Source organism: Spodoptera frugiperda, chromosome 27 (genome assembly GCF_023101765.2).
Source record: "Spodoptera frugiperda isolate SF20-4 chromosome 27, AGI-APGP_CSIRO_Sfru_2.0, whole genome shotgun sequence".
NCBI lineage: Eukaryota > Metazoa > Arthropoda > Insecta > Lepidoptera > Noctuidae > Spodoptera > Spodoptera frugiperda.
Genome location: NC_064238.1, coordinates 12200892 through 12223359, shown reverse-complemented (window position 1 = coordinate 12223359; position 22468 = coordinate 12200892). Strand labels below are relative to the sequence as shown.

Below are 22468 nucleotides of genomic sequence, written 5' to 3'. Positions count from 1 at the left end.
TTGAGGGTTGTTGGGGAATCGGGGATCGGGAAGGGAGGAATTGGGCCTCCGGTAACCTCACTCACACAACGCAAGCGTTGTTTCACGTCGGTTTTCGGAGAGGCCGTGGTCTCACTCTGGCCGTGGTATTTCAATCGTTAGTCCTTATTTTATACCCAGAAATTTATTTATTGCTAAGAACAGGGTAAACGTTCTAACTCATACGAACTTAAATGGCTTGTTAATAACATACGTCACTAACCACCTACGCAATGTTATGATAGTTGAAGGATAACATTCACCGTCAGATAGTAAGTTGTAACATATTATAATTATAGCCGAAATGTTATTAATTAAAGCATTACAGTTCAATGAGCCGTTTGCACTATATTTATTGTGTTTACTTGTAAATTTTATGACAAGACTGCTAGTATGTGATGTTTAACATTTTCAGTTGACGTGATGCTATTATCTCTAGTGTTAATTTACTTTTATTTTTAGAAATTAAATTTGTTTGTATAATATACTCATGTAATTAAGTGTATATACAAACATAATGTCATATTGTGTAATTTTATTTGTATGTGTATAGATAGGTTATAAGCGTTCAGAAAGTGGCACATTAAAATGTAGACAATATGCCGCTAGACCGCTAGATGGAAAATAGAGGACGTGGTTTGTATCGTACCGCGCTTCCCGTAAAATGTCAGGCATTATGTTAAAGGGAAATCCAGTTATGACATTTCTTATTTGTATTTGCTTCATGTGTGAGACCGAAGTGATAACACTTGTGTTTTATTTCAGGAGAAATTCATACATACTGTTGCACATTTCATGTTTTAGAAGAAGTCATAAAGAGTTGGTGTCACGTAAATTCTAATTTTGTTCTGTCTACCACAATTAATTATAACTATATTATTATGTTTCCAGGTAAGAACATCCCAAGAAGTCTGTGTAGATGCGAAGAAACCATCGCTTAGTTTTGCCGAAACCTGTGGAGCTGCATTTACATATGGACCAAAAAGATTACAATCTTGGGGCAATTTTATAAAGTAAGTTAATTTTTTAATACTTAAACTTCATATTCGTTACTTTTAAGGATTATTGATAGTGTATAAAACCTTATTATGTTCTAGCGAGCTCGTGTTTGCTACAAAGATAGAACAACATCTCATAAATTTACAGTAGCTATGTTCTAATCTGTGATGTGTTCTCCTTTGTATAGTCGGTGTCTTGTTTATAAATAAATAAATATAAAAAAGAATAACTGCTAGTGACTACATTCTCGCTTCTTCCTTTATGTGTGGCGTCCTGTATACACTCTGCACTTATCAACGAGCTCGAAACCTGTCTACAAATGCAAATAATAATTATTATTTATAATCATTATTTAACACTTTATATGGCGTTTCTGTGTCATAGTAAAATGGTCGAAGCATAAAATAGTGCTATTTGATAACTAACTAACCGAACCTTTGTGGATTACATACAAACAATTCACATTTTGGCCCGTATATAGAAAAGGACACAAAATCTTACCTTCAATCTAGGTACTGAACTTACTTTGAATTCAAATAGGTCTTATGTAAAACAAACTTTAGGAGATAAAATTCTTGGCTTACCTTAAGAGCTACAAAATGTTGAACGAGTATTTGTCTAGAAATGTAGCTTAATTAAATCAATATATACCTAAATATAAATGTTTAGAATATGTTCAGACATCTAGAATTTAACAAGATCTTGTCTGTAGCAGTGTTTCAAAGTTAGACGAAGATTCTAGAGCCTTTGAGAAGTAGTTAGCCTAAACCAATTATTATTATTGAACAGTCAAAGCTTACTGGTACTTATACAATATTAGGTTCTGCCAGCGATTTCGTTTCTATAGGCAATACAATTTACAGCGACTATACCGGTCACCTATGGAACTAAAATGTGCCATACAAAAAATTTACGTCATCGCTAGCGAATATCGACAAATACTATTGGTTCAAACTCATGGTAGAGGTGCTGATATCTTTAAACATTTTGATTAAGTAACATACATACTCACAAACAATATTTGTAAAATTAGTGTATCTAAATAACCTTCATTATGTCTACGCAATAGCTAGGTGAAGTGACAATATAGTAACCTATGGCTGCCACAGTATACTACCTATATAGCTAGTAGTAACTGATAGTATTCGACCAGGCGAGAATTCGATCGAGTCACTTTAAAAGGTCAATGAAGCTTACAGAATAGCTTAGCTGTTGTGTTGACGATCTTATGATCGGTTTTATTGGTACTAAAATGGATGTCAACCTAGAATCCTAACGTTCGGCGGTACTCATTAAAAATATTATACTTATACTTTATTGATGGTTATCGATAAAATATTTACTGAATGTTTCCTATATATTATCATGTAAGTGGCTTATTATTGTCTTTATGAGAATAAATGATTTAAACCTAAGATTTCAATATGTCAAAAACTATTGCACTAATGTACCTTATGGACCTGTATACGATTCGAAACGGTTCCATTGATTGACAAGCAATATGGTTGTTATAATCCCACACACCAATAAATAATAGCAAATTTTCTGCTGCGTATTCGTCCAATCGACAAAGGTTAGATCTAGGGTTAATACTCGTATATTTTTTTCCTATTCCATAAATAACAGTTAATATTCGAAACCAAATTTATATGAATAAGGAAATCGACAAGAGGACGTTGAGCTAAACCCCGTGTAAGGCAATAAAAGTTCAAAAACTATGTTTTCCGAGAATATTTATGAAATAAACGTGTGTATTTTGTTTTTCAGAGAACTGGTGGATTACTCGATGTGTATCACATATTTCAGCGTGTTATGCGTCTACGTGGTATTCATTGGATCTTCAATGAAAGAAGTAAGTTCAACAAACTCTATTTTATTATTAAAAACTCTCTTGTTATGTTTATCTTGCTTTGTAAACTGTTATGAAGTCATTTTAAACGTGGCAATTTGTTAATCAAAGGTGTTGAATCAAAATTGCCCCACGTCCTATAACAACGCGATATATTTTAAGAAAAAAGATTTTATAAAAAAGATTGTATAAAAAATATGACATGATTCCTTACTTCATTGTTTACGCTAAAAGAAACTGCTATGAAAGTAGTTCAGGCGCTTTCCTTCGTATGTATGCAAACATTTATTATAATAGCGCCTACAACTTTTATAATACCAATGCACAATAAACCAACAGATTGCTAAATTTAACACTACCTGAAACTGAAATCGGATTTTGTATTTTATTTCGATACCATAAAATCTAATTTTGAATTAATATAATTACTATACCTTATATAATACTTCAAAGAAACCAATCTGGGTTCTGTCAGTGTCACATCGTTCGATTGGATTACTTCATTAAATCGTCAAACAGATTTTTTTACATCGTAGCCAATTTATTTATCCGTGTATAGAACGAAAATTCTTTGGTCGTACAATCATGATCTAATTTAAAAGTAATTTATTTATGAATGAAGGTATCTTCATGCATTGCTCATTGAAGCATTTGAGATTTTCCATTTAATACAAGTAATGTCTAGACTACATATAGCATTTAGAATGGAAGTGACCGAATCCAAAAACAGCAAGCTGTGAAAAATGAGCCAGAAAGTCTCAGAAAATTATAGTATTGAATACATTTTAGTTTCTCTCCGTATTCCATGACAAGATTAATTTTTACTAGATTTATGGATTAGTTCTTTGGTTAGAGAGTATATTTTATGAAAAAATCGAATGTTACATTAATTTTTAGTTAAGTCACATTGTAGCGCGGGGATTAAAAAAGTAACACACGTAGTCTATGGTGTGACTACTCTGTGGTTGCAACGTCACGATGTCGCCCAATGAGAGCGCGTGAACGACCACCTCTCCCGACCGCCGCAACCTCGCGCGCCAGCGCAGCCATTGCGAGCGGTGAGAGAGAGAGCGCCCCGACCACCGACGCGTACGGACGTGTCGAGAAATCCTCCGCGGCTCTATATCACGCCATCATTGATTCTAGAACTCCTTTCGATTCGACGCCATTTTGTGAATCAAGTTTTGTATTAAGTTTTTGTCTCGTGTTCGGAACATTATGTAAAATTAGTAATAAAAGTGATTGACTGTAAAGTGCCGCTTTATTTACACCACCACTGAGTTTGGAAGTTGCCTATTAAACTGGCTCCCAACTTAGTCTGTTATTACACTGGCGCCCAACTAGTAGGCCGAACCGTTACGACCGTTACATAAGCGTGAAGATGCCGACAACGAGGAGAGGGGAAGCCCTCCGTCAACAACAGGGAGATGAAGGGAACGTCACTCTCACTGAAGAGGAGATCGTCGCCGAGCGCGGCCACGCGGACGTAGCCGCGAGCGCCGGCTCGAGGCCGACAGAACCTGCTCCCCATTTCACCCAAGAGTTTCTATCCACGCTGATCGAAACGATTACGCGTGCGCAGGTGGAGGCTAACAGAAGTCTCGTTAACACGCTGATGGGATCCGGCGGCGACTTCAGAGCTTCCACCCCAGTCGGGCCTCCTCCATTTTCCAACGCGACCGGCGGTGGTACCGCCGTCGCAGCGCCGCCGTGCAGCGAGGCTAACTTCGTGAAGTGCACGGCGAGATTCGACGGGACCTCCCCGGACGCTGAGGTCCTGGAAGCATTCCTGGACGCCGTCGAGATCTACAAGGAGTGCGCAGCAGTGAGCGACGAACACGCCCTGCGTGGGCTACCCATGCTCCTGGAGGGCGAAGCCGCCGTGTGGTGGCGCGGCGTAAAAGCGTCGGTGACAACATGGGCGGACGCGACCGCGCGCCTCCGTGCGACCTATGGCGTCGCGCAGCCCGCGCACCTCATCCTGCGCGAGATCTTCGCGAGGGAACAGCAGGAAGAACGTGCGGAGACATTTATATGTGAAGTGCGCGCGTTAATCGCTAGGTTGCCTTACACTCTAGATCAGACGTTGCAAACAGACATTTGTTACGGCTTATTACATAGACGCGTAGTGAAACGTGTGCCGCGAGATAGTGTTCGTGGGTTAGACGACCTATTATATAAGGCTAGGATCGCGGAGGATACCTACAAAGCGTCTAAAGTAAATTCCGAAAATGTGCGTAATAATAATTCGACCGAAATATCGGTGGCACTTACTACCGACCGTGTCCTCATGCAATCGAGTTCCGCGACCACGGGCGCGACTTCGTCTCGTTGCAACAACAGAATTAGACCGCGTTGTAGTTTTTGTAGGCTTTTTGGGCATGTTAGCGACGAGTGTCGTAATCGCGAGAAGGCTAATAGCAAAAATAATAACACAACGAAGGAGGTACGTTGTTATGGGTGTGGCAAGCAGGGAGTCGTGAGGTCGAAATGTGACATTTGCGCAAAGCCGACGTCGAAGTCCGAAGGCAAAACATCTTTTAACAATGTTGATGTAGATTTTTGTCCGTATAATTCCGACGTTGAGGATAACAATCTTGATATTGATTCATGTGTAAGCATTACGAGTGCATATCTAAGTACGCGCGACGATCACCCGATGGTGAACATTAGTATCGCGGGCCGTAGGGGCGTGGCCGTTGTAGATACCGGCGCCACGCATAGCATAGCGAGCCCGCTCTTACACCGAATATTAGTTAACTCGGGAGTTCGATTTACCGAAACGAGACGTTTCGTGCGCCTAGCCGACGGCACACAAGGATGGAGGAACTTGCTCTCAGCCGAGACTGATGTTATAATTGTAGGCCGTCGAGTAAGATGCCAGTTCCTAGTGTTGCCTGGTAGGAATGTTAGGACTCTGTTAGGTGTAGATTTCTTGACTCGGGCCGGCATGGTTATAGACGTCGCCCGACGTACATGGTCGTTCTCGGACAGGCCGGAACGACGTTATAATTTCGTTTACACCTTAGGTTCGAGCAATAGTGTCGACGCCGGCCTATTGCACACCGCTTCTGCCGATGACCCAGCACCGCGACCGCGTGAAGGTAAGTTTACCCCCGCGCGGCGGCGTACACCTAGTGCGTGCATCGTAGATCGTTCGCCGCGAGCCGCGCGCGATGTACCTGTGTCGAAGGGCGCTGCGCCTGTGGCTGCGCGTCGTCGTAATAAGGTGAGTGCACGTCGAAAAGGAGGGATCAAGGTCGATGCAGACAAGGCTGCGAGGGTCGCCAACCTGGCTGCACCGCGGGACGTCAAACAACTAGAGTGTTTCTTGCGCATGTCAGGTAAGTATCGACGCTTTATCAGAAATTATGCAGGAATCGCGAGACCCCTCACGAACCTTTTGAAGAAAACGAATGCCTGGCAATGGGGCATCGAACAACAGGAGGCATATGAGCGCATTAAGTCTCTGCTCGTTTCCGCTCCTATTCTCCGCCAGGCGGACGCGTCAAAGCCATATATCCTTTGCATTGATAGCAGCGCCTATTGTCTAGGGGCTGTTCTCATGCAGGGGGAGGGCCATGACGAACAGCCAGTTGAGTACGCAAGTCGACTCCTCACTAGTACCGAGAGGAACTACTCTACGACTGAGCGAGAGGCTCTCGCCGTCGTATGGGCACTCGGTAAGTTCCGCGGGTATGTGAAAACCGCGAAGGTCACTGTTAGGACTGACTACCAGCCCTTAGGGTGGCTGATGGGTCAGAGGTCACCTAGCGGTAGACTGGCCAGATGGGCCCCAATGTTGCGAGAGTTCGATCTCAGCATTGAGTACACACCCCGTCGCTCACAGGTAGTTGCAGGTACCATTTCGCGACCCGTAAGTGCAGGCGACCAGGACGAGTGTGAATTACGCATGATCAGTATCGATAGGCCAGAGAGAAGCAGCAGTGTTCGCAGCAGTCAGCCGATGGACCCCAGAGGTACGTATTCGTATTGAGGACATGGAGTCCGACGAACCCTCTAGGGGGAGACCCCGGTCTGACCGCTGATACGAGTACACCTTCTCTGACAATACTAGGCAGATTACTCTCTTATAGGTATGTAGGTTAGGTAAAGTTCTTAGCTCAACAACTCACGGTCCGGAGAGCGTACGGACTCGGGCGAACGTAGGGCAGTATCACGTTTCGCACCTCACGCCTTCCGCAGGCCAAGTAGAGATTCTCGTTCGCGACGAACGCGATTGTGGCAGATTGCGCTATTAATCTAGACTAGCCCAACAGTGAGGGCACTTTGTTAGGCTAGAGGGGGAGGATGTAGCGCGGGGATTAAAAAAGTAACACACGTAGTCTATGGTGTGACTACTCTGTGGTTGCAACGTCACGATGTCGCCCAATGAGAGCGCGTGAACGACCACCTCTCCCGACCGCCGCAACCTCGCGCGCCAGCGCAGCCATTGCGAGCGGTGAGAGAGAGAGCGCCCCGACCACCGACGCGTACGGACGTGTCGAGAAATCCTCCGCGGCTCTATATCACGCCATCATTGATTCTAGAACTTCTTTCGATTCGACGCCATTTTGTGAATCAAGTTTTGTATTAAGTTTTTGTCTCGTGTTCGGAACATTATGTAAAATTAGTAATAAAAGTGATTGACTGTAAAGTGCCGCTTTATTTACACCACCACTGAGTTTGGAAGTTGCCTATTAAACTGGCTCCCAACTAAGTGTCTATTACAACATTCATTTTAAGGCTTCCATATTTAAATTACACATAAATCATTGACCGTTAATTTCCATGGCTAGCTAAATAAATCAGATGCCAATGAAATGTTTAAAAAAAGAATTTCAAACAACCAGTAACAATAATGAATAATTATTATTACCAAATGTCAACAGCGCTATTACAAAACAAAAGCGCGCCTGTTTAGCGGGTTTCCTTTACGATTAAACTCATAATACAAACCGACTGTTCCATTAACTTCACTAATTTGTTAATTACTTGCCTTACAATTATATCAAAACTTGTACAAGTTTCCTTTATTCACTCGACAAACATTGTTCAACAAACCACCGTGTACAAATTTAAACCTTCCATCCCATAACTTAAAGTTTAAAATCAATAGCTCAAAGTCCACGTGTGAGTTAATAAGGAAAATTCAGAGTTATATGAAAGTGCTGTAAACCACAAGAATCCTGTTTAAATGCTGTCAAAAGTAAGAAAGTTTTGTGTTAATGGAATTTGAACTCTGGAAGATGGTGTTAAGGTCTTTATTTTATGGTGATAGGAGACAGAAGGGATTTAATATTTAATGTTTAAGTATGTGGTGTGGCACATATTAACACTAGGCTTTGAACTTCTAATTAATTGTAAACGTGGGTGTTGTTTTACATAATTATTGTACTGGATAAAATGATTGCGTTCCAATTCTTGCCACAACGTTAATCTCACGGAAATATTATTAGGGTTCAATTACCTATACGTCTCTTGGTTTCTTTATTCCGCAATATTTTTTTAAATAACTTGTGGTGACATGTGACCTGTCACAGATGACAGAAGTAGCACAGACGATCAACGAAAAAATTAACGGATTACGTAATAAATCCTACATCGCACATAATAATTATGAAGTTTACATGTGAATAAACATAGATAGAAAATTCTAACAAACAACAGTTGGGCAAAAGATTGAAGAGATTGCATAGTTGTCGTTAGAACCAAATACTCTTAAAATAAAAACAAAAATCTATGAAATATAATAGATAGGAAAATAAGTTGTGCTGAAGCCTATACTTGTCTAAACCTAAATGAATATACTTTAATAGCTTTATGGGGACTTGGGTGCTCTTGTAATAAATTGCCGAATATGCGAGGTTATTTAATTAACACAATGCTATTGAGTACCTTTCCTCCGCGTACAAGAGCATCTACCTAAAATGAAGACTAGAATAATTAACATAAATTATTTTGACAAAACCCATAAATAAACCTTTTAGTGAAAATAGCATCTAAATTGGTAGTAAAATGTGAAGATAAATTAATCATTTATACAAGCAATAAACAGGAGCGGGAGTGAATAGAAAATATATCTCCGTCTCACTTGCACTCGTGGCTCTGTAGTTTATGACGTCATTATTATTTATTATTGTGCATTCATTCTCACAAACCTGATTTAATGTTCGAATAGGTTAAAATCTTTTGTAGAAGTTCATACTATATTTATGTAGTTGAAACAATTTAATCAGAAAGCTGATTGTACTGCAATAAAAAATATTACTATTACGTTAGTTATCCGATCCGATAGGACCTTCAAACTTTAAAAAAGAGGATTCTTATTTAAAATTCAGAAACGCACCCGCGACTCCTTTTGTGTTACCATCAGCAACTTCCCATCAGAAGACACGTCAGATCATTTGCCACCTATTCCATAAAAACATCTCATAATATTTAATGAATAGTGTAAGTGTTAGGTATAGTACTTTCAACAAATTACAAATTAACGAAAAGGGTCAGGTTCAATCTACTTACACCCAAACTTTTAGCCTATCACAGTAAGATTTGAAAATAGGTAAAGAACCCATCAATTATTCGTTTTACCCACTTTAGAAAATAGAACACGTGACGACTGACTAGCAATTAAATAGGGTAGTTTTCTAATTTTTGTTCCTAACTTAAAACATTGTAGACGTAAAATCTTTTCATACAGAATTACATACTTTTGACAATATATTGAGTTGAAATATCGTGTGATATCACGAATTACTATATTTTATAGCATGCAGTGTCGTAATGAGCTCCTTTCTCCTAAAGTTAACTCCGTTTTATCTAAGTATTGTAACCTTTTAATTATGACAAAATAAAAAATACGTGTCTAATGTTTTTTAATTATCTAACTGACGGACTCATTACATTTTGAATTTTCATACCCCTTCAACTACCCTATTATTGTCTCTAATCTATAATCTTATTTCCAGATCCTAGACGTCTACATGCCTGAAAATCCGCTCTCAATACAAGCAGCCTGTGCCCTCACGTTAGTGCCATTAGTGATAATCTGCCAAATAAGGAACTTGAAGTACCTGGTGCCATTCTCTGCCCTCGCCAACTTTCTCATCTTGGTCGTGTTCGTGATCACCATCTACTACGTGTTCTTGGACCTCCCCTCACCTAAGGAGAGGGAAATGGTTGCTAGTATCACCCAGTGGCCTTTGTTTTTGAGGTAAGTTTTATATTATTTTGACTTTTTTGGTGTCTTGGCCAAGTTGAGCATCTATAATTACGTGTATGCTATTTTGATGATCTGATAAAAATATATAGGATACATTGGATGGTAGTTACTTCCTACTGGTCGATTTAAAGTCATTAGGTGAGGTCTGCAAATGAAGGGAGACATGAAAATCATAACATACATCCACAGCCACTGTTGACCAAAGGCCTCTTCTCGCACGGAGAAGGTTTGTGGATTCATCACTACGCTTGCTCAATGCGGGTTGGCGATTTCGAACTTATAATTAGAAATAAAATTATAAGTCCTGGTTTTCTAACGATGTTTTCTTTTACCGTTAGTCAGTGATGTCTAAATATCAACTCGGAAAAGGTTATATTGGTACTTTGCCGTTTGCCGCGGGCGTGTTAAGCATTCGGACCACGGCGATATTAATCATATTATGTAACATACAGGAGTCTTTATGTTCTCAATTGGATGTTTGCCATTATTACTACTTGGCATACTCCTTGCACCCGCTAGTTATTTTCACTGTACAACCCAAGGGTCAGACAGGCAGAAAATGCCAACGGCATTATATCCACCCCATGTATTTATGTACATGAAGCGTTTAAGTAAATAAAATCACTATAGTATTAGCAGTAGTCACGTTTCAATATCCATGATTATACGTATTGTATACAAGGCTTGTCAAAAGCCTCAAAGAACTTCAATTCCTGATTAGTTCCTATCCCGTAGCCCGCATCATTCGATTTGCTTTGACATCAAGGAAGTGGTTGATTGAATCTGCGGGTAACCTACCCTTGCTCCCCAAAAAACTTCCACCTACTTATTATAACTTTCAAACCCAAACGAGAAGCAATTTTATGTTGAAGAGATAAAGTTTATTATGTCTTGTCGTAGAAACTTTAACGAAGTTATATGACTGCGGTGTGTTGCGTTATGTGATGAATGTATGTACATTTGAATTGGTAATATCTATATTGCACTTTCCGGGTTCAATGAATTTAACACATGATATTTTTTTATTCCATTTTTAATACGTTGTCCCTGACTAGAATTCTCTCCTATGTTGTGGGTGCCTACAAACATACAAGTTCATATACACATGACCCCCAGACCGGGAACAACAATTTGAGGATCACACAAATAGTTGCTTCGTGCGGGCATCGAACCCGCTGCACGTTGCTCGGCAGCCAGTTGCTCGGCCACCGCACCAACCGTGCAGTCCATATCACAATAGAAAAGAAATCTCAAATATTATTTTAAAAGTCAAATTTTATTAGAGAGATCGTCGCCCATAAGTACAGTGTGATGAAAAATTCTACGAATAATGTCTGGTTCACGAACGAAACATTTCCTTGAATCCCCGTCTGTACATATAATAATAAAATTTTATATAAAAGACATCTTTAAAACCACGTACTAAGATATACATTACTTTGTGACCTGGTATTCCCTCTTACCTGTTTATTTTCATTCGTTTATCTAGAACTGTCGTCTTTTTAAATTCAGTAGGTACACGCAATGTTAGAATGTGGTGCATTTTGCTCTTAAAGAGTTTCCTTACATGTATAAACCAACCATTTCCTGAGAACAACACTTAAATACATTAAAAAAATATTTGGATTAAGTTCGTGTTGTTTACCTAAAGGATTGGGTTAAGTAACTATGGTTACTTCACTTACTGTGTAAGTGAATTTACTTAGGCTCTTGTCAACACTTTTTTTTTTACTTACTATTTACCTACAATATTGTATAAGTTTTGCTGAATGTAGATTTTATTAATGTGGAATATTGAATGTTCTTTTTGTTGAACACCATTTTTACCCGATAATCTCATAATCTTTGAGGCGTTTAGCACATAATATCTATACATATAATAAAATCGTAGAAAAGTGCTGTCTGTACATTGAAAATAAAAATAAAAAAAATAGCAGGGGTTATTGTTATGTCGATGTCGAACCCAAAAATGTAATTAACTTTTTTTTTGTCTGTTTGTCTGTTTGTCTGTTTGTCTGTTTGTCTGTTTGTCTGTTCGTCTGTGCGCGCTAATCTCAGAAACGGCTGATCCGAGTTGGATGCGGTTTTCACGAATATATTGTGGGATGCTTAAATTTACATTTAGTGTTTGTTTCATGTCAATCGGTTCATAAATAAAAAAGTTATGTCAAATTAAAGAATCACGTCGAACATTCTATGCTTATACCATTAATCTCCGCAACTATTTGACGGATTTGGTTGAAATTTGGTACAGATATAGTTTAGAACCTTAGAAATGACATAGATATATTTTTATTTCAAAAATCAAAAAATAAAAATAAGAAATAAATTATTTATAAATAATTCTATGTCGATCGTTACACGACTTCGGTTCATGTTATTGTTTTAATTCATCGAAAAAAAGTAAATAAATAGTAAAAAGGTATGAAAAAAATAATATCAATATAATAAAACATTTAGTATTGCTCTAACGGAGTATAGATAATTCTATGTCGATCGTTACACGACTTCGGTTCATGTTATTGTTTTAATTCATCGAAAAAAGTAAATAAATAGTAAAAAGGTATGAAAAAAATAATATCAATATAATTAAACTTTTAGTACAAAGAAAATGCCCGAACGGAGTATAAATAAATAATCCAAGTTGTCTTTATCCTCGATAGATGGCGTTGGGATCGAAATAGATCGCGCTATGGTTTCGTTACATTCATTTGGTTGGGTATCGGCCGAGCGCTTCGGTACTATCGTAGAAAAAGTGTATTATCAGTCGTATGATTATTTGTCTGTAGTGGTCCTGCTGTTTCGTATATTCTAAATTGGTTTCGTTGTATTTGTCAATTAATAAGTTTATTTGTTGGGTTTTCCTGGTTTTTTGGTTAAACTATTTAACGTAGGTTTAGTTTGATATCGATTATTAGTAGTTACTGTAGTTAGTTTTTTTAATAAAATTGTAAGTCTAATTTATAAATTAATTAGATTAGATTTAAGTCGTTTCTTTTAAATTATTTAGTTTAAGCTTGGTTATTATAGCATAGAGGATAGGTTGTAATATAGTTTCTTTTTTAATTGTTATAAATTCGTAATTCGTAGCTTTCTTTAGTTTTAAGTTAGTTTAAGTCCGTTTTTAAACTATATTTTCAATGCCCTAAGTGAGTATACATCTATTAAATTCAAACGCAGAGCTCATTATGTTGATTTTTGAAGAGTTCCCTGGAATATCTTCCACATCTCATTTTTGAAGAGATCCCGCGAGATCGGGAACTATGTGGTTAAAACCAAAAATTTGCCGGAAGTCACTATTCCACGCGAACGAAGTCGCGGGCAAAAGCTAGTTATATTACTATACTTAATTACTTATTTTTTCATTTCTGCAAATATTATCACAGATGACAGACATTAAATTTGTGTTTTATATTTTTGTAATTAATTGGATGTAGAATGTTCTGTGATGTTTAAGTTGAAAGTTATTTATAATTATATGTACATCTGGATAAATATTCAAGTAACTATACATCTCCATGCCAACTGATTAAAATATTGTAGGAATAATTATTTTGGATTATTGCTTCTCATGCATGAGAGTGCAGATTTGAAACCTATCAACGGCAAATACCAATGTGGCTTTTCCAAGTTATATGTACTTTCGATTAAGACACCACTGACAAAGCGGTGAAAGAAAACATCGTGAGGAAACCTGAGCTTATAATTTCTACTTTTAAGTTTAAAATGACCAACCCATATTGAGCAAGCGAGGTGACGAATGCTCAAACCTTTTCTATGTGAAAAGAGACTAATAAGCTATTGATGTGATTATGTACAACGAAAGGCAGATAGAAAGCCAAGTCACGCCTTTTATCCCCGAAGGGGTGGGCAGAGGTGTACATTACGGCAAACTGTATACACTACATATACTGTACACCAATAGAAAGCTAATCGTCTAAAATTAAACACCATGTAGTTGAACTCTAAACGAATCGAAGTGAACTCAGCTATTTTGATTGAGCACTCTATTATAAGTCATCACGTGATTCAAAAACTCCTTTGACAAATTGGCACGTAAGTAATTTTAGTAATTTGAAGGCACACACGTTTCTATACAATGTGATAGGCGTGGGACTTCTAACCCGTTAAGGCTGAGTACTACATCTAATTTTATCGACAAAAAAAATAATATGGGGGGTTGAACCCCTAATTGAAAATATAGGAAAATAGTGCTTTTTTCGGTAAGAATAATTCACAAATTATTTTTTTTCTCACCAAAACATTATCAAACATATGAAAAAAGTAATGAATTAGTTAGCCAAGGTTATTAGCTACCGTTTGTCGTCTTTTTTTTTGTTTCTACGACGCATACAACCTTTGATATTAAAAAAAAGTCAAAAAAATATTAAAATGGCCATAATTTTTAGGGGGAGGGGATTCGACCCCTTCGACCCAGGACTTTTGTCGTTAAAATTAGATGTAGTATTCAGCCTTAACGGGTTAGAAGTCTCGCCCCTATCACATTGTATAAAGTTTTTGGTCATGTGTTTGATTTAAAGTCAAGTTCATTTACAAACACGTGTTGCTATATGAACACATAACCTCTGCCCCTGTGTCATAACTGTTGTTACACATAATTTCATTTAGTGTAGTAAAAGTTTTGCTCGCTTAACTTTTCGACGAAGCAACTCAACTTAAAGCAATTTTAAGTTACGCGAGAGACCTATAACAGCAGTCTTGAACAGAATTGCAGGATCTAGTACATTTTTAAATCGCTACTTAGTATAAAAAACAAAGACGCTTGATTCAAGAAGATGGTTTATATGTATATTACGTGCATAATTGGTACTGATTATTCAGTATGTCAAATATAGAAACATTTCTATTAAACAAACCAAACACAATAACACTTTTGGCAATACAAAATACACTCTCGCTCCGTCCTATCAAAGTTTAGTTTTACATGACCGATCAAATCCCACAAATGAACATCAAGAAAACCAAAATTCTCTCACTCAAGATAGAAAGCGAAATTGGATTCGCCATGTGCCAGGATCCATTTCTTTTGTTTCCTCACTTAAATCCTCATGTTTTATGCAGTATACAGGATATTCTTAGCAAAACATTTCTAGGGCGAATTGCATCGTTCACTCGAATCCCAATTTCATCCTTATCTAGTTTAGAATACAGTGTAGTATGCTTTACTTAGTTGCAATATGTTTAGAGATCGTAGATGACAGATTAAAGACTAATGTCTACCATCTGTAAGCTCATCGTTTCTAAGCATTACATTGTAACAACAAAATTGTTAAACACAAAGTTTGTTAGTTTGTACAATAAGTTGAATGTAATTTCACATTGTTCGTCAATTGTGAATTATAATTATTACCAAGGCAAATTAAGGCGTTGGAGGTGGTTCTGTAATCAGTCTCTAAGTTTAGTCTCTATGAAGATCCAACTATACTGTTAAATACTAAGTACTTCAAAAATATACACCCAATCCAGGAAAATCAAACTAATATTATAAATTCGAAAGTTTGTTTGGACGTTTGTCCGTCAATCACGCTAAAACTGGTAAGCTGGTTTTGATGACACTTGGTATATAGACAAGGTATGAGTTGACATGGGGGTAATAGGGTACTATTTATCCCAAGGCAATGCTTGCGAAGCCACTGGGAGAAGCTGGTAAAATATTTAATTTTTAAGATATTTTCAGCTGACGCTGAACCCAAAAACCAAAATTACCTCGTACTTCAATTGAATTATCGTTCCTGAATAACAAAACTATCTTCATCTCTTTCCAGCACAGTGATATTCGCGATGGAAGGTATCGGTGTGGTGATGCCAGTTGAGAACGAGATGGCGAAACCCCAACAGTTCCTTGGCTGTCCTGGAGTACTGAACGTGGCCATGGTCATCGTCATATCTTTGTATGGCTTCGTCGGATTCTTTGGCTACCTTCAGTATGGAGACAACGTCAAGGGTTCCATCACCTTGAACCTTCCTGAAGACGACATGTAAGTACATTTTGAAATATTCCTTGAGTACCTACACCACTAGAGTAAACATGTTCTTTTGTTGTTACTACGCTACCTTTGAAATATTTTTTTAAACGTGCCACACGAGTATTTTATTTTGTGTCGTTTGTGTGTTTAGAAAGTTACAAGTTCACATACACATGACACTCAGACCCGAAAACACAAAGTATCAAACCACTTACCAAGAACAAGTAAGTTAACTAATTAAAAATAAACTCACTTTTACTATTCATATTCAAATCAATATCTAAACGGAACCATTAAATTACTCTAATAAAAAATCATTTTTAAGAAAGTCACAAAGAAATAAGAAACCACAAGATTCTTTTAACAAACTTTTTTGGAAATTTACTCAACCAGAAATCTTCCTGATTGCTTTTTGAATTGGACTGTGTATTATTAAGTGGTAAATTTTATCGTTTCTATAAAAAACCCGGATTTGTGATCAGGGAACTGTGACAGGATCCTTTATTGGGTGCGACTTGACTAAGTGTGGGTGTACTGTGTAATTAAAATGGCAGACATTATTATTTGTTTTGGTCCCTAAAATAGAACCAATTCTATGCCAAACAGGAGCTATAATTGTCAACCCATCTTTGAAACAAATACGGCATTTGTTTAAAAAAAGCCGTAACTTTTCCACACAAAATAGGGTTGTCAACATTTGTTTCCATTGAATGTTTACATTTGGGTTAAGCGTCGACTCCTCAATATTTAGAGACCCCCAAAGTGCCGTTTCAATTCTGCGATAGCTTTACACGTCGGTCCATAAATAAAACTTGTTTTTACTGTTTGTGTGTGTGCTTGAAAAACATTTAGGTATAGAATTTATTTGGCACGTATTTAATGGCTAAATAATAAACTACTTATTAAGTAACCGAGGTGATATTTAAAGTAAACGTCGAAAAATATTTAAAGTAAAGCTAACGTTGAAAAAAAAACGTTATTTTTATATTATAGTCGATACAATTTAAGAGGCCAACTCTGACACCATGTAGTGTGAGGTAAATAAGATCGATTGCTGTTTATGATAGATTTCTAAGTAATATCGAGTAAAAATAATAATAGTTTGTAATCACTGGATTAGAAAATTTATGTTAGCATCCAATTTTGTCTCGCAACCTCTTTGATGCCATCTTTCCATCTCAACTGCAGTCTACCAAACGGTCGTTTATGTTCCCACAGCCACTTCAACAGATGCTTGCACTACGAGTATTGTTTTCGGAATACATGTCAGTGTTCAGCTCGGCTGTTCGTTTGACTATGTCTGACATTTTGCTTTGTGGCCTCAACCATTTACAAGTCTAGTGATCAATTAAAGTTACTCCTACCTACCAACCAGCCTATCTTCCATTGCACTTTGAGTGACAGTTAGTCTCTTGCAACAAGTATACAAAATCGATTAATCACGCCTAGAATAAAACCAAATAGTTTAGGTACGACAGTGCTGTAGAGCTTGCAATCTTTATGTCTACGTTTATTATCGTTAATTATAATTTGCATTTAAAACTTAAAATGACAGTGCAAATTGTTCATTTATTAGAAGGCAATACTTAGCATACCGTTCCATTAATAAATAGTCATTCAAAGTTGTCAAAGTCAAGTAAATGAAGGATTTAATTGAATAATGTTTAAATTTAATTTATTTTCATACGAATTTTGGTTCATTTCGTTTTACATTATCTTCTTATTAATTCTGCTTCAGCTGATTAATTCGAAGTGATATTTGTAAAGCATTTAGCTTAAGTAGATATTTTTATTTACGTTTTTAGTGGAAAAGTAAATGTAATTCAATGATTTTTCAGAACTCTCATTAACTAAATGAAGTAGAAGGATGCTTTCAGGTCACCTAATTTACCTTTTTATTAATTTCTTAGAAAAAGACTGGTAAGAGTAGCACAAAAATCATTCGTACAGGTACATAAGTGTAAATATATAAAAGTACTATAAAAGTACTTTCATATAGTACTTACCGTAATCACAACAAACATTTTGTATCGTCACGCATTTTACCCCCGACGAGGGAGGGGAAGGTACACATTACGGCACGTAATGCCACTAACATATACTCCCACTTTCGGCCATTTGTGTTATGTTAGGGGGTGAGCCTAGTGCCATATACTGGGCACAATTCCAGACTCCGCACTACTACTAAGAAATTTCTGACAAGCCGAAAAAAGCCCAACAATACTTTTCGCGATCCGGGAATCGAACCCGACACTCCTTACCTGACAGTCATACTTGCGACCACGTTACCAACGAGGTAGTCACAACAAACACAGCTTACTTAATTGACTTTGTGTTGTTACTGAAAATATTCTTAAAAAATTGTCCTTGACTGAGTACAACACCTCTTGTTCAACAAAAGCACTTAAAGGCCACTCAACCATCAAGGTAGTGAAAAGAAAGCTAACACAAATCAAAAGAACCACTCCGGCTCATTTCAAACATCAATGGTAAGTTTTTTCATTGTTTGAGGAACAGAGTAAATAAAGTATTCTTTTTGTATTTTTCCGACTTTACATAAAATATTGGGTTTTAATTCTCTAAGGAATAGGTAAGAAGTTAACGTAAGCACTGGTCTGTGGATGACGAGCAAAAGTCGCCGTTCGACTAGAGCAAGAACCGAGAAGGAGTTGGAACGGGATGTTTTTTTTTGTCAGTAATAGCCACTCGCATGAAGCGCTTCGCTTCAAGCTTTCTTGTGCGAAGTGCTAGGGAGTGGAACTCCTTGCCGGAGTCTGTGTTTCCTGATGGGTATTACCTGGGTGTCTTCAAAGCCCGAGTGAATAGGTTGCTTATGGGCAGACGTACTCTATCGTAGGCCGCATTATCACTTACCATCAGGTGAAATAGCGGCCAAACGTCGACCCATTCAATGTAAAAAAAGTCTGCCATTTACCTTCTCGCCCACCCAGTGTCGGAGGAGTAATTTTTGGTGATTTTATTCAGTATCCCCCAGGCATGTTTTTAGCACACACGTAATGCCTGGCTTTTCGCCACAAAGCTAAGCCATCGGCAGTGCAGTTGCGATCGCATAAATTTTCATACTCGTGGCCTAGTTCGGTTTAATCTGTAGGAGACATATGAATCCCGTGAAATAAGAGGTTCACTGACAATACAGACTCAAAGTCATGACTATAAAGCTCAAAATGTAAAAAAGTCGAATAAAGAAAAGAGCGTATTCCTTTTTAAAAGGTCGGCAACGCATCATTGCCTCCTCTGGTGTTGCGGGTGTTCAAGAGCGGCGCTGATTGCTTGCCATCAGGTGACCCGTCTGTTCGTTTGCGGTTGTGTTGTTTCGTATTTCATAAAAAAAGACTTTAGGTAGCCTAATCTTATGATTAAAATTCACATCAGGTTACATTGTAACCGGCGCTCTGGCTTAAATTATGTCTTTTATTTACATAATATGTCACTAAGAGTTTGACAATCCCTCTCGCCTCACCCAAGACTAGAACAGTCATGATTCTCCCTCCCCTCCAAAATATATTATTAGATCAATGAATCGGAACCGAAACTCTATAAGCCCAACTGTATAGAAGAAATAAAACCTTTCTTTATGTATTTTTCTTACCTGTCCGTACAATGTAATTATATGGAAATTTCTGAGGTAGTAAGAAACTTTGTTATTACTTCTCTAAGGGAATAGAGCTCCTTGATTAAGAAGTTGTGGAGTGAATATTTTCCTGATTCCGTATCTTCCTGTGCTTTGTTTATTGAGGAACAGAATCTACTTGTAGTCTCTACAAATAATATATTATAATGTACTGGATGGTGTTATTTTACTTTCATGATAGCTATAAAATACGTGGATGGAGTGGTCAAACGCATAAAGATTTGATTTTGACTGCACGATTGGCGCGGTGGCTGGGCAACTGGCTGCTGTGCAACATGGTAGCGGGTTCGATTCCAGCACGGAGCAACTCTTTGCGTGATCCACAAATTGTTATTTCGGGTTTGGTTTGTCATGTGTATGTGAACTTGTATGTTTGTAAACGCAACCACGACACAGGAGAAAATCCTAGTGTTTTTTTTTTTTTTTTTGAGGGGGGAAAATCATCCAATGACTTCTCCCACCTTGGGCGAGGCGAGAGGGAGTGTCAGACTCTTACTGACTAAAAACCATCCCGTTCCTTCTCCTGCTTTTCGAGCCGGAGCCCCGGTAAACCCGCTAGGTAGTCCGCAGCTCCGGATCAGGCATCAGCCCTACTGGGCCCCATCTGTGGTGGTCTGATGGCTCTTTGAGGCGCGCGCGGGACGCGACGCGCCGCACGCACGGGTCTGGTTCTGTTCGGGCGATGAGCTACCCTTGCTCGCCGACCGCAGGCCCGCACTTACGGTGGCCGGAGATCGTCCCGCGATCCCCGACGCCCAGAGTGTCTCTCGCGACGGCAGGGGCGTGAGGAGGTTTATTCCCTCACGCGCCCCGCCTCCTCCTTAGCTAGCATGACTGCTTCGCAGAAGGAGGAGACGGCATCCCAGTCCCTCTCGCTCCGCACCATGGCTTGAACCAGTGCCGGGCGCGAGAGGTCGCCGTCGCCGACCACATCCCTGAGGACTTGGCGGTGCTCAGCCCACGCAGGGCACACCGCCACTGTATGTTCTACAGTGTCCTCCGGGCGGTCCTCGCAGTGATGACACCCGGGCGTTTCCTCCCGCCCAATAAGGAACAGGAACCTACCGAAACTGAGAAAATCCTAGTGTGGGGCAACGTTTTAAAAAAATAAATAAAATAAAAACCTGCTACCGCGCAACGTGTAGCAAGTTCGAGTAACTCTCTTATGTTACAATTGTTTTTGGAATAAATGAAAAAAGAAACCATAATTACTTAAAGTGCTTTACTTATTTTCATCTTAAAGAAAACGGACACAGAATTTTGCCAATCACGAAGTAATGGAAAACAATTCTGAGAATTTTAACAAAGAATCCATGATTTGTAAAAAATAATCAAATAAAAACGAAATTCGTAAAGGTATTACTGGAAAAACAATACTTAAGTAAAACATGGTAAACGCATTTTAGAGTAAAGAAAGATTTTAGCAAATTAATTCTTTGATTCTCAATGTGAATTCCACGAAATGCTATACTAACTTTTTCCTAAAAACACGAATGAGAAATAAAAACACCTAGTCATTAAATAACCATATTCAATCAATTGTTATTTGAATAATGTAGAAAATTTAAGTTTAACGAGATCGAAATACGAGCACATTCCGCAGTAATGGTTGGTTTATTCGTGCCGGCCAATCAGAGCGCCGAACGAGCTCTTGTTTCGTTTTCGTTCAACGTAAAGCAAACTCATACTAACTACTAAGGGTATACCGCCGAACGCGCTCCAATTTCGATCTCGTTAAACGTGAAACAAACTCATACTAAGCCTTCTGAAATGTACATAAACACATTACTGAAGGTTTTCAGATTCACAGCTTACGTGACTAAAAAATCGAATTAGAGATCTCTTACTGTACTGAATCGGTTTCTTTACGTGCAAGACAAGACAATAACTAAACCTATATTTAACATAGTAATGGGGATGATCACGGGGTATGAAAATAAAAATCTATTTAGTCCGTTAGTTAGGTAAAACGTTTTTTTAGACACGTATTTACCTATTTTGTCATATAATATAACTGGAGAGATATACAACGTGTAACAAAATACCCATATACATCAAGAAGGGCTGATGAATACAGGTTGAATAGAGTCTCTACACGAAGTTTCAGCTTAAAATACGATTAAAAAAAAATTGTACCAAATACTTAGTATCGCATGGTTCTTGATTTTAAATCATACAAACATGTCACAACACTACAGGGGTCACTCGCTAATATTACGGAACATTTCTTATGTCAATCTGATCGCCTAGTACCTAATTTTGAATCACGCGGCGGCGCGATTTGAAAAATTCATAACTTGGTACCATGAAAACATGAGTTTCAAAAACCCTTACCGTATCGTTTGTTATGATATCTAGAAGCCGTGCAATTGATATGTATAACCCCTTTTTGTTACACGTTGTATAAGTATATTTAGATAAAAGGAATCAAAGTTGTTTCTACCTACGAAACGTTCCTAGAAGTCACGTCACGTACGCGATACGTTAAGTCAATATATCTTCGAAAGTACTAAAGTTTAAAAATATTTTGATAAACCCACAAGACGGACATTAAACCAAAAATTCATCATCAACGCTATTGTATACTTTCATAATCACTGTTCCGTTTGAATGTTACGTAATTGTCCCAAAATATTTCCACGTATAAAAATATCTTTATTATATTAACACATGTTCGTAACATTATCAAATATTTACAAAAGTATTCCTATTTTATTTGTTTCCAAAAACACTATTGATAT

The 22468-nt window shown here is 38.0% G+C and overlaps 2 protein-coding genes across 2 annotated transcripts in view; both read left to right on the top strand.

Annotated features, from left to right (window-relative positions):
• Window positions 1–22468, top strand: part of LOC118263531 (proton-coupled amino acid transporter-like protein pathetic) — a 66385-nt gene that overhangs the window by 34388 nt on the left and 9529 nt on the right. The window contains exons 5-8 of the mRNA XM_035575574.2: window positions 910–1031; window positions 2785–2869; window positions 9835–10079; window positions 15875–16087. Of these exons, the coding sequence (XP_035431467.1) occupies window positions 910–1031; window positions 2785–2869; window positions 9835–10079; window positions 15875–16087 (665 nt within the window). The remainder of the gene's footprint in view (window positions 1–909; window positions 1032–2784; window positions 2870–9834; window positions 10080–15874; window positions 16088–22468) is intronic.
• Window positions 3776–8331, top strand: LOC126912609 (uncharacterized). The gene has a single exon (XM_050705567.1). It carries the CDS (start codon window positions 4248–4250, stop codon window positions 6861–6863), a length of 2616 nt encoding a protein of 871 aa, XP_050561524.1. The 5' UTR covers window positions 3776–4247; the 3' UTR covers window positions 6864–8331.

Bases quoted from the DNA above. Each gene is read 5' to 3' on its own strand.
- LOC126912609 (XM_050705567.1), top strand. From the start codon at position 4,248: ATGCCGACAACGAGGAGAGGGGAAGCCCTCCGTCAACAACAGGGAGAT.